The 11,839-nt window shown below is 36.9% G+C and overlaps 1 protein-coding gene across 1 annotated transcript in view; it reads left to right on the forward strand.

The window, feature by feature from the left end:
• RELCH (RAB11 binding and LisH domain, coiled-coil and HEAT repeat containing) overlaps positions 1-11,839 on the forward strand; it is a 121,701-nt gene that overhangs the window by 40,976 nt on the left and 68,886 nt on the right. The window contains exons 6-11 of the mRNA XM_045296067.1: positions 498-701; positions 805-896; positions 1,690-1,983; positions 5,703-5,778; positions 6,921-7,016; positions 7,158-7,181. Coding sequence (XP_045152002.1) covers positions 498-701; positions 805-896; positions 1,690-1,983; positions 5,703-5,778; positions 6,921-7,016; positions 7,158-7,181 — 786 coding nt within the window. The remainder of the gene's footprint in view (positions 1-497; positions 702-804; positions 897-1,689; positions 1,984-5,702; positions 5,779-6,920; positions 7,017-7,157; positions 7,182-11,839) is intronic.

Raw genomic sequence — 11,839 nt, forward strand, 5'->3', positions numbered from 1 at the left:
GGAAGGTGAGCATCATAGAATGCCAATTTAATAGAAGAAGGTATTCTTGCTTTGAGGGAGTACTTGAGTGGAGGCCCAATGTCCTTCTGCTACCTTAATACTAAACCTATAAATATAGGCTCATAGATCTGTTTCCTCATCCTCATATAAATATATTTGTGTATGTACATGTCTTTATCTAGACCTGTATAAATGCCCTTTTCCTCCCAGCTCTTTCCCCTATTTCCCTTGATTTTCCTCCTGTCCCACTAAAAAAACAAGCATTGTGTGGCAACATCTTGATGATTACGTTTGTGTACTTAGAATGTCAAGAAACTCATTGTGAAGTATAAAATAATTTAGAATGATATTTGCTCACTCTGAAATTACCACAAAATCATGATGATCTTGGACTCTCAATATATTAGCAATAAGAAATAAAATGAATCTCAGTAGTTGTGGAGAAAATTGCCTTGGAGAGGAAGGTGTCATTTTCACTTATTCTTGGTGTCTTTCAGGATTTTGAACTGTGGGATGATGTAGGTTTAAATATCCCTAAACCTCCAGACTTACTTCAGCTCTACCGAGATTTTGGAAATCACCAGGTGGCTGGGAAAGATGTAGTGGACGTGGCCAGTGGAGTGGAAGAAGACGAACTAGAGGCTCTCACACCAGTTTTAGGCAACCTGCCTCCAACCTTTGAGACACCTCAAACTGTGGAGGTGAGAGACCACCTAACTGGCTAAGTCTCCCAAATTAATGGAAGCTATATAAAAGCTTACTATGAGATGATCAGTTTCTGTTTTTCTCCCATTTTGATTTTAGAATTCCTTGCTAGTACAGAAATTAGAAGATAAAATTAGTTTACTCAATAGTGAGAAATGGTCCTTGATGGAGCAGATCAGAAGACTTGAAAGGTAAATGGTTGGTCACTATTTCTAAAGAGGCTCTTATACATTTAAGAAAAATTGGCAGATAATATAAATAAATGAAACTGTCTCTTTTGTAAGGTACAACTTTTTCCACACTTCTATATGTCAGAAAGTGAATCTTATAATCGATTCATCTATTTAATGTAGTAAATCTCCTTTTTTTTTTTAAAGTTATTAAATCATTAAAGAGATTTATAATTGATTGTCTTAGAACCAAGAAGTGAGACACTTGATTTCTCTTAAGTTGTAGTTATTCATTATTAATGAATAACTCCTTGACATCTGTCTTAGGCATGTACCTCATTCATGATTTTATTTCATGCTTACAATAATTCTTTGGATTAGATTGAATTCTCCCATTTTGAAAATGAAGAAAAGGAAGTGTTTTGGGGTTTTGGGGTTGTTTAATAGTCATGATCTAATAGTGGAAATGTAGTTAGCAAAATGTAAAGTGGGGTTTATTATAAAAGACCATTTAAAAAAAATCATTTTATTAAGGGCTCATACAACTTTATCACAATCCATACATACATCAGTTATGTAAAGCACATTTGTACATTCATTGCCTAAAAGCCATTCTCAAACTTAATTGTAGAACTAGACTTTTTGGTTTAGATATGAGGCATCCCCGTATATAGTGCTGAAAAGATTAATACTCAAAAATGTTTTCTATTAATGTGTTATGCCTTTAAAACATTGAGCACATTTTAAGTTTATACTTTTGCCAAAGGTTTAAATAGTACCAGTGCTCACTGTTAACTTCTCTTTCTTTCTACAGTGAAATGGACTTCCTCAAAAATGAACCCTTTGCCTCCCCAGTGGTTTGTGACTCTGTTAAGCCTTCTTTGGAGCAGCCCACCCCCCAAAACTCTGAAGACAGAGAACAGAAGCCAGTTGTAAATAGTTCAGACAAGGAAAAAAGCAATGATATTCCTCTTTCAGTATCAGATGGTGTTGATTCCACTACTTCTAAAGAGAATTCCTCAAATTGCCTCCCCAGGAAGGGAAGGGAAGGAATGCCGTCTTCTTCTCCACCGAGTAAAAATGCAGTTCAGTTCGATAAGCCTAATAGGTTAGTATGTTTCCTATAGTTTAGAATGCCTCATTTAGCTGTTCAGCACATTGGCAGAGCTGTAGTTCTCGAACTGCTTTTGCCAGTCAGATCTATGAATTTTTACATTGAGAGTGAATTTTCCACAAAGTAAAGTACACGCCATAAAAACATGCCCAAAGTTGTCACTAAATTACCTAAAAGGTGAATTAACAGTCCGTGTGTTACAGTCTATCTCAGTTAAATATTAGACTCACAAGTGATAGGTGTTCTAGTATCACTGGTGCAATGACTGCCCAAAGGACAAACAAATCTGTCTTGGAAGAAATACAGCCAAGATCCTCTCTGGGAGTGAGGGTTGCAAGACTTCATGCTATGTACTTTGGACATGTTACCCGGAGAGACCCACCTCTGGAAAAGGATATCATTCTTGTAAAGTGGAGCGGCAGCGAAAAGTCAGAAGACCCTCCACAAGTTGGATTGACATGGTGGCTTCAATGATGCACTTAAATGTGACCACAATGGTGAGGATGGTGCAGGACCAGACAGAGTTTTGTTCTGTTGTACTTATGGTCGCTATGAACCGTAACCACCGCGATGGTACCTAGCAACAACAAGTATCGCTAGTGTCTTAAACACTTCCACACAGTGCTTTTGAGGTTTTTTTATTCTTCCATCATCATCATCAGGCTCAGAAGTTTTTGGTATATGCATAATTGCCAATGCTAAAAAGAGCATTTATTTTTTAATTTTTCCTCGTTCTTTTTCTGTATCTTTTCTAGTACTAATTCTGTATCATTAATTTTTTCTTTATTTAACTTTTATTGGATCTCAGAAATTGAAATCTGAGTCCTACCTGATCATGTTTTCTAGTGGGAGAGACAAAATATAATTTAAAAATTATTCTAGTATAAAAATTAATTTTCAGAAAAATATTTACGTAGCTCTTATTGTAAACATTTGGCTGCTAACCTAAAGGCCAATGGTTTGAACTCACCAGCTGGTTTGAAAGGGAAAGCTGTGGCAGTCTGCTTCCCTGAGGATTACAGCTAAGAAAAACTCTGGGGGAGTTCCACTGCCATACAGGGTCATGAGTCGGAATTGGCTCCACAGCAAGAGGTTAGTTCTATCAGGGAGTACTGTAAGTGGTTTCAAGGCACTCATTTCATAGCCTCGGGTGCTGTTTTAGCTGAAGGTCATGCTTTCTCCTCCTGGTCTACAAAGGCAGATAATTGCAGTGTCACGGTTTAATAGGAAAGAATGGCTACTTTGTTTTAGGCTAGTAGAACTGATAGAATATTAAAGATACATATTTGATGACTTATTTATTTGAAAGAAAAGTTATCCAATGAGCCCCACTTTTTTTTGTGTATCTTCTATGTACAATTTTTCTTTAGGTACGTAGTGGTTAGAGAATTCATACAGACATGACCCAATTCTTAAGTCAAAGTCTAATACAGGTAAAATAGGTCATAAAAATCTATATTAATGATTCTGAACAATAACTGCCTTTGTAAGGATTCTTTAATATTCTGGAATGCTTCCCGATGTCTCTGCAAAGTCACCCTATGGAGATGATGGTTATTTTTGTGCGACCACTTTTTTTAATCTCCTGCCAGGTACTATCACAGGAATATGTAGCAATCCCTTCAGTCACAAACCTAATAAGCTATATGAGAGAGGCGAACAAACAGCAAATGCAATAAGGTACCGAAAAAAAGCAATATAAGAAAAGTACAACTTCCTTTGGGAATATAATCATGTCACAACAACTCTTGTCATCAAAGCACAAAGGGTTTACTGAAGAAGTGAGATCTCATCTGAGACCTGAAGACTTAATTAAGTAGGAATTAATCAGGCAAAGAGGTAAGAGGCAGAGTACCAGACTAAGAGAGAAGAACATCATGTTCAAAGAGGACATGACAGAAAATTAAATTGGAGATTCAAGGCAGACCAAGTAATATAAGCCTGTTTTTAATTCATTTTTCAAGAGGAAGGACATGGTGGAAGTTTTAGAATGGCCCTGTCAGGTGGAGGTGACTGGAGGGAAGGAAAACTTGTATGGTATCTATTATAAGAAATGATTAAGTCTACATAGCATTGGCAGGAAAGATGGAAAGTAGATAGATTGATATTTCTGAGGTAGAAGATTGAGTAGAGATGGGGTTAAAAGAGAGGAGAAAACCAAGGCTGACCGGAAAGTTGGACATTTGGACAGATTATAGTACTGAGAATATGGAAGGAAAAATGTTAATGAGCAAGGACTAAAGTGCCACTCCGTGGTGTGCTAACTCCATTAGGTAATTTCTTAAGCCTTGATGGTATAGGAGGTAAGCATTTGCTTTCCAGTTGAAAGGTTGACAGTTTGAATCCACTAGCCTCTGTAGGAAAAAGATATGGCAGGGTGTGTATGTAAAGATTATAGCCTTGAAAGCTCTATGGGGCAGTGATACTCTGTCCAATAGGAGTACAGGAGTGGGCTTGGTTTAGGACATGTAATTTTTCAGTATGAATTACACCTCAACCTGAAGAAACTGAAGATCCTCATAACTGGACCAATAACAACATGTAAACAAAGAAAGTACCTAAGTAGTGAAGGCATTTCTTTTACTTGGGTCCACACGTAATGCCTGTGAAAATAGTGCTAAGTTGAAAAATCAAATATTGTACTGCATTGGGCTAGCTGCTACAAAAGACCCCTTGAAGGCGTTAAAAATCAGGATGACACCTTGCGGACCGAGGTGTGTCTTATCCCAGTCATGGTTACTTTTAATTTCCCGTGTGTACAAAAGCTAGACAATGAATAAGGAAGACCAGAGAATTGATGCCTTTGAATTAATGATATTGGTAAAGAATATTGACTATACTACTGGCTGTCAGAGGAGTAAACAAATTTGCTTTAGAAGTCAGAATGCTCCTTTGATGTGAAGGTGCTGACATCTTATTAAGATGGACCAGTTCCTGGAGAAGGACATCGTGCTCGGTAAAATTATCAGTGAATAAGAGTAAGGCCCTTGGCTAGAAGGATTGACACAGTGGCTTAACAATGGGCTCACACATAGCAGTGTTCGTGAAGATGACATCGGACCGGGCAGTGCTTTGTTCTTTTGTACATAGAGGATTACTGTGAGTCAGAACCAACTCCCTGGTATCTTAACAACAGCCACATAGAAACCAGTGTTTTAGAAATGTAAGTGAGGATTTTAATGTCCCCATTTACGTAAATTACTTAATATTTTTAATTGTACAAAGTTAGCATTCTTTCAAAGATACCGTGAATGCTGAGTGAACCTCTTTCTTTTATCTCTAAATTATACATCTTTCATGTAGGCTTCTGGCGTGAAAGTTTATCCTGTATCTGAAACTCTGAAATACTTTGATTCTTCTCAACAGCATGCCAGGCCAGCCTTATATTTCTGTGACCTTAAGGAATTGACTGGAATATATCCTCATTTTAGATTATGCAAATGGTTTCATTTACCTATATTCAACTTCAGCCCACTCACCTTTAAAGGATCATTCATTCACTCAGGCTACTTCAGATGCAGCGATTACTGATGGTCTTTTTCCCTGTATGATTTGCTAGTAAAAGGCCTTTCAAGTCATGGGTGGCTAAAACATCTGGCTGATGTTCGGAGGCCTTGGGTTAATGTTAGAATAGGAGTTGTAACATTCAATCTGCTCCTTAAATGTCCCTGATAAACTCTGTGGTATTCTTTTCATCCAATGTTTTCTTCTAGGAAATTGTCTCCTGCTTTCCACCAAGCACTACTCTCATTTTGTCGAATGTCAGCAGATAGTCGTCTAGGGTCGGAGGTAAATTATATCATATAGATCTTCAAACATTTTGATGTTTTCCTTCTTAGTATCTCTAGCCAAACATAGCTGTAATTAGTCTATATTTCTTACACAAATCTGTTTACAATAATATTCTAAGAAGTTCTTCCTAAAGCATTAAACTTTTAAAGAAGGTGGTTGAGTATTTCTGGTTTTGGATTAAAGCTTTGTTTATTAATATTAAATTAAATACTGATACATGGTGCATGTTTCTCTTTGATACAATTTGGGGATTCAGTTTGAGTGTCCACTGTTTCATTTTCTCTTAATCCATTATTTTCATTTCATTGGAAACTATTCGAATGACTGAGTTTGTTAGTTGTTAATCCTCACTAAGTTTTCCTCAAGTATTTTGCAAGTATAGTGGCAGGCTCATGTTGAGATGGGTTTTCTTTTCCTCACACTTGGCTGTATAGTCATTCTGTGGTTAATTCCACTTGTCCCCCACGTATGGCTCTTCATTGCAGTGCCATTGGTGATAATCAAGAGCTAGTGGATGGCTTAGATGCATTTCTGCCCATTTTTATTGCATAACTTGGTTTGGGCCACTGGTAATGCCCAGCTCCTTTATACAAACTAGTGCTAGGCAGTGATTTTGCAGCTTTTTAGGTTTCTTTTCAAGGTTGAAGGAAACCAGTCAGGCTGCCCTCCAAAAATCCACACCAAACTCACTGCCATTGAGTTGATACCTACTCTTAAGTGACCCAATAGGACAGAGTAGAACTGCCTCTGCGGGATTCTGAGACTAGTTCTTTACAGGAGTAGAAATCCTCCTCTTTCTCCCATAGAACGGCTGGTGGGTTGGAACTGCTGACCTTGTGGATGACAGCCACACATAACCAGCAACACTACCAGGACACTAGCAGGGCTCCTTGAGGCTGCCCTCATTCTTTGCTATCCATACTAGGATACAGAAGTGAGTTAACAGACCACCTTGGTTGGTTCCGATGTTTTTAATTCACCTCTGACCCACAAGACTGTTAGGCCTGTTTAGAGGAGCAGTTATTGTCCTCGTATTGTAATGTGTGTTTGAAGCAGAGGTAGAATGTTACCATCCTCAAATACCACTGTGCACAGAAGGTTCTCTCCTGTGGTCGTTTATTAACTCTTTGGCTTTCTAGGTGTCTCGGATTGCAGACAGTGAAAAGAGTGTGATGCTAATGCTGGGACGCTGCTTGCCCCACATTGTCCCCAACGTGCTGCTGGCAAAGAGAGAGGTGAGACAAGAGATTCCCATTCCAACACTCTCATCATGTCCATTGTTTTTCATTTTGAAGTTTAGTGTTATATTTTTATTTTATTGTAGTCTATTACTTGCAATCATATTCTTACTTTTGTGCATGCATCTCTGCTCCTAGAGAATGGTTTTACACCTCTGTCAGGTGAGTTCAGTAAAACTGCATGGTATTCCTGTTTTCCCCGTTTTGCACAAAGCATCATTAGCTTCTGCAGTGCTAACTATTACTGTAGGTCCATTTCTGTGCCCTGAACACTGTCTGATGTTTACACTACCAGCTAACTAATTCCCTCTATCTTTGCTTTTGACGTGATTTGCTTGATGTGTCTACATAAGTGGACACTTTCAGATGGAAAATTAACAGGGACTAATAATGTTGTTCTTTTCTTTGATGTACTTGTAGTTTCTTATTACAAATGTTAGTTTTAGTCTGTTTGTCAATAAATTATACTTATAACTTATAGTAGTTGTAATGTTGGCCAAAGTAACTGTAAAATTTTATACTTTCTGTGTTTTCTTAGATAGCTAGCCTGATTTCACAGATGCTAAACTCTTCACCTTTCAGTTACATATATACTTTAATACACCTAGCCTATGTTATCAGCTATACATACTATTGGAAGTTACATTCATGGTTCTATGTAGCCAATAAAAGTTTACTGAAGTTTACCTGTTACTGAATAATTTGTTAGTAAAGGAAGTTAGTTATTTGCAATTTTCAATTTATGAATAAATTTCCAGTTTGTGAATCTTCAATGGAAAAACATTGATTTAAAACACTTAAGAATGCACCCTTAACTTCCACTGTTCTCAATATTTACCATCTCTTTTAGTCATAATTATTAGGGGACCTACAGTATGATAAGTACATAATGCATTGGCAAAGCCATTTAAAGCTTATCTTTATCTGTTTAGCATTAGAAATTTGTACTGATCCTCAAGAAAACTTCGACTTAGAATAAACATGCTTTAACTTTTATTCCTTTAGGTATTTTTATACTTAAAGAAGAAAAAAGACTATGTTTTCTTATTGATAATTTCATTTCACTTAATTATTTTTAAATAGTTGGAAGCTGTAAGGATGGAAACTGACTGTCTTGAAGGATCAGTGTCTAATTTCGAATGGTTTTGCTGTTCTTCCTGGCAGAATGGTGTTTGAGCTTCTTTTCTGTTGTCAGCTTGTAACATAATCCGTGTAATGAATGCTCTGGTGTTTGCAACCCTTCTACTGTTTCTTTAATGTAAGCTTAAGATATCACAGAAACGTAATTATCATGAGATCCAAGTTTTAGCTTTTTCATTTTAATTTTCCATAATCATAAAAGACCCTACCATAGAAATTTGATTGTATACTGCATGAAATACCTTTAAATCTGCATCATCAGTTATCAGATATGTTATATATGTGTGTATATATATGCATATATACATATATGTTTTTAATTTTGTGGTACGATGCTTTTCTGGCTGATTTTTTAATTTGTTATATTTGGAAAAAAAACATGTAATTTCATGAATAATGATGAATTACCTGTGTTTGGTCAATTGGTTGTACCATGTTGTAGCTTATCAGAAAATGTGTCATTTATCTTATGCTAAAGTTGTACACTCTTAATATTTAATTGATAAATCATGACATATCTTGGTTTGATTTGAAACTAATCCTTGGATGAGAGAGACACAAGTTTTGTCTCATTACATCTCTTGATATTTGTATTTAATATCAATTAATTACCTTATATTTAATATCCCACCCTAGTTCAGTAAATCTGTATTCAAATAAGCTTTTATGATTTTATGATTGAAGGAGTAATGTGTTAGGCTACGTTGACTAGTCCATAAGACTCAAGTGGCCACATGCAATGATGCCCAATGCAGGGAGATCACAGGTTGGTGGGTGCAAAGTTGTGTGGATCCAATGACAGTAGCTCTGGCAGCAATCAGGGTCAATCAGCAGGAAGGTGAAGGCAGGGCGCGGGGAAAAAAGGGTGTAGTGCCTCCCAGGGTCCTCCTTATGAGCCGGCCATGCCCACAAGGAGGTACCATCAGGCTGTGACCTGATTGACAGGCTAGACTCCACCTCTACACTTTTATATATCTTCAGGTTGATAAGAAATGATGTAACTACCACAATTAGGTTTTATTTTGGTGTGTTTTAACTAATATCTATATAAATATTATGTAAATACAAGGCAAATATTCTGAAAACAGATCAATTAAGGAACAGTTCATCTTGGAGATCTTAGCTAAGTATGTGTTCACAGTTTTTAAGGTTTTTTAATTTAAAAAGATATAAAATGAAGACCTCTTTCATGTCCCAGAACCACTGCCCTACATGCTATAAATTTTACTAACTTATAGAGGAATCATTGAGATTTTTTTTGTTCATGTATTAGCAGATATGATCTATTTCTTGTGTTGTACACAAATGATATCATACCTTAAGTGCTGTTATTTTTCCCACATAATACTATTTTTCTTATATTTTTCACTCTCAGTATGTAAGGAACTTTCTCATCCTAAGGATGGATGATATTGGTCTTTTAGTTGTCTTTTTGCACTTCATTCTCACCATGAAAAAGTAAACATTTTACATTATGTACTCATGTATAAATATCATCTGTATACATAAATATATATTGGCTTCAAAAAGTTCCTGGAAAAATTCAATTATCTTTTAAGTCTATTTTTCTACAGACTTTATTTTCCCTTTTTTTCTTTTAATCATTTTATTGGGGGCTCTTACAGATTTTATCACAATCCATATTTGTACATATGTTTCCATCATCATTTTCAGAACATTTTCTTTCTACTTGAGCCCTTGGTATCAGCTTTCCCCCCCCCTCCTCCACCCTTCCTCCCTCATCAACCCTTGATAATTTTTTTTTAACGATTTAAAACTTTACAGAGTAAATTGGTTTTCCATTCAACAATTCATACATTGATTTCAGTCCCCAAGATACACCAGCCTTCTTCCCACTTCAGCCCTTCTTGGTTTTTTTTATTATTCATCCTGCTTTCCTGTTCCTTCTTGCTTTCAAGAGTTTTTATCCATAAGCAAATGCCGTCCTTTTGATTTAGTATGGTTGGTGTTCTAAGGAGTGTATAACTCTCAGATATTATTCTTCCCCTCCGAGCCTGTATATTGTTGGGCTGAAAGCTGAGTCAGAGGAGTGAGTACAGGTCCAAGAGTGAAGGGCTTGATAATTTATTTAAAAATTTGTTTCATGTCTTACACCAACCCCGGTCTCCCTTCACCCACTATCCTGTTGTCTGTCCCCCTGGGAGGGGGTTTCTGTAGATCATTGTGATTAGGCCCCCTTTTCTTCCCCCACCTTCCCCTTACCCTCCTGGTATCACTACTTTCACTATTGGTCCTGAGGGGTTTATCTGTCCTGGATTCCCTGTGTTGCGAGCTCTTATCTGTACCAGTGTATATGCTCTGGTCTAGCCGGATTTGTAAGGCAGAATTGGGATCATGATAGTGGGGAGGAAGCATTAAAGAACTAGAGGAAAGTTGTATGTTTTGTTGATGTCATACTGCACCGTTAACTGGCTTGTCTACAGATTTTTTAAATCCCCTTCTTACATACATATTTGAACTAAAAATTTCATGTATCAAGGCTTCCTTTACACTTTCAAAAGTTAAAGTGGAAGACAAGCAATAGCAAGTATGCTTTTATAAATATTTCATATATAAAAGTAGAAATCACAGCTACAGTTGGTGTTTAGCATTGTTTATTTTTATTTTTTTATTTTAAAATTAGAAAAAGGGCCTTCCTCAAACAGATTACAGTAACTTATTATCACGTTTTCTAAATTTAGCATAATATATTTCAAGTTTAAGAACAGTTGATTATAACAATTCCATTCCTCCAGGCAAGAAAAGGAACTTTGATGGTAAAATGGTTAAAGTGCTGAGTTGCTAAACCAAAAATCACTTGTTTAAACCCACCAGCCAACCTGGAGGTTTCACTAAGATGACAGCCTTAGAAAGGCACAGGGCCAGGTCTTGGTCCTATTGGAGTGCTATGAGTCTGCTCCAGGAACAATTGTCACCTCCCAACCCCTACTCTGAGTCACATTCAACTCAGCTAACCTGACAACAAAAGCATCTGGGTTTTCCAACATTCTAATTGTGACCTATATTTGTTATCTCTAGGGATGACTTAACTACTTCACTATGGATTTTACTCTTTTATTTTGCTAATGTCTTCTTCAGTCATTTCTACTCCCTCTCTGATTTTCGTACCTTTAGATGATTCATAATAATTATGTTGATTTTTAGAAGTTTAAAATATGTGTGTCTGGTACAGATAGGAACTGAAAACACAGGGAATCCAGGGTGGATGATCCCTTCAGGGCCAGTGGTGTGAGTGGCGATAGAGTTACAAATGTACAAATGTGCTTGACACATGGATGTATGTATGGACTGTGATAAGAGTTGTATGAGCCCCCAATAAAATGATTAAAAAAAATTAAATGGAACACACAAAAATCATTATCCTGGGGGTGGGGGCGAAAACAGTATTTGAAAATTGTATCATTTTACACACACACACATACAAGTGGTGTGAGTGGCGATAGATAGTGAGTTAGAAAGAGGGAACCGATTATAAGGGTCTATATGTGACCTCCTCCCTGGGGGACGGACAACAGAAAAGTGGGTGAAGAAGGGAGACATTGGACAGGGTAGGATATGACAAAATAAACAATTTATAGATTATCAAGGGCTCATGAGAGAAGGGGGAGCGGGGAGGGAAGGGAAAAAAATCAGGACCTGATGCCGGGGGCTTAAGTGGA

This window comes from Echinops telfairi, unplaced genomic scaffold (genome assembly GCF_000313985.2).
Source record: "Echinops telfairi isolate 266 unplaced genomic scaffold, ASM31398v2 ScPeMD7_7400;HRSCAF=8409, whole genome shotgun sequence".
Taxonomy (NCBI): Eukaryota; Metazoa; Chordata; class Mammalia; order Afrosoricida; family Tenrecidae; genus Echinops; species Echinops telfairi.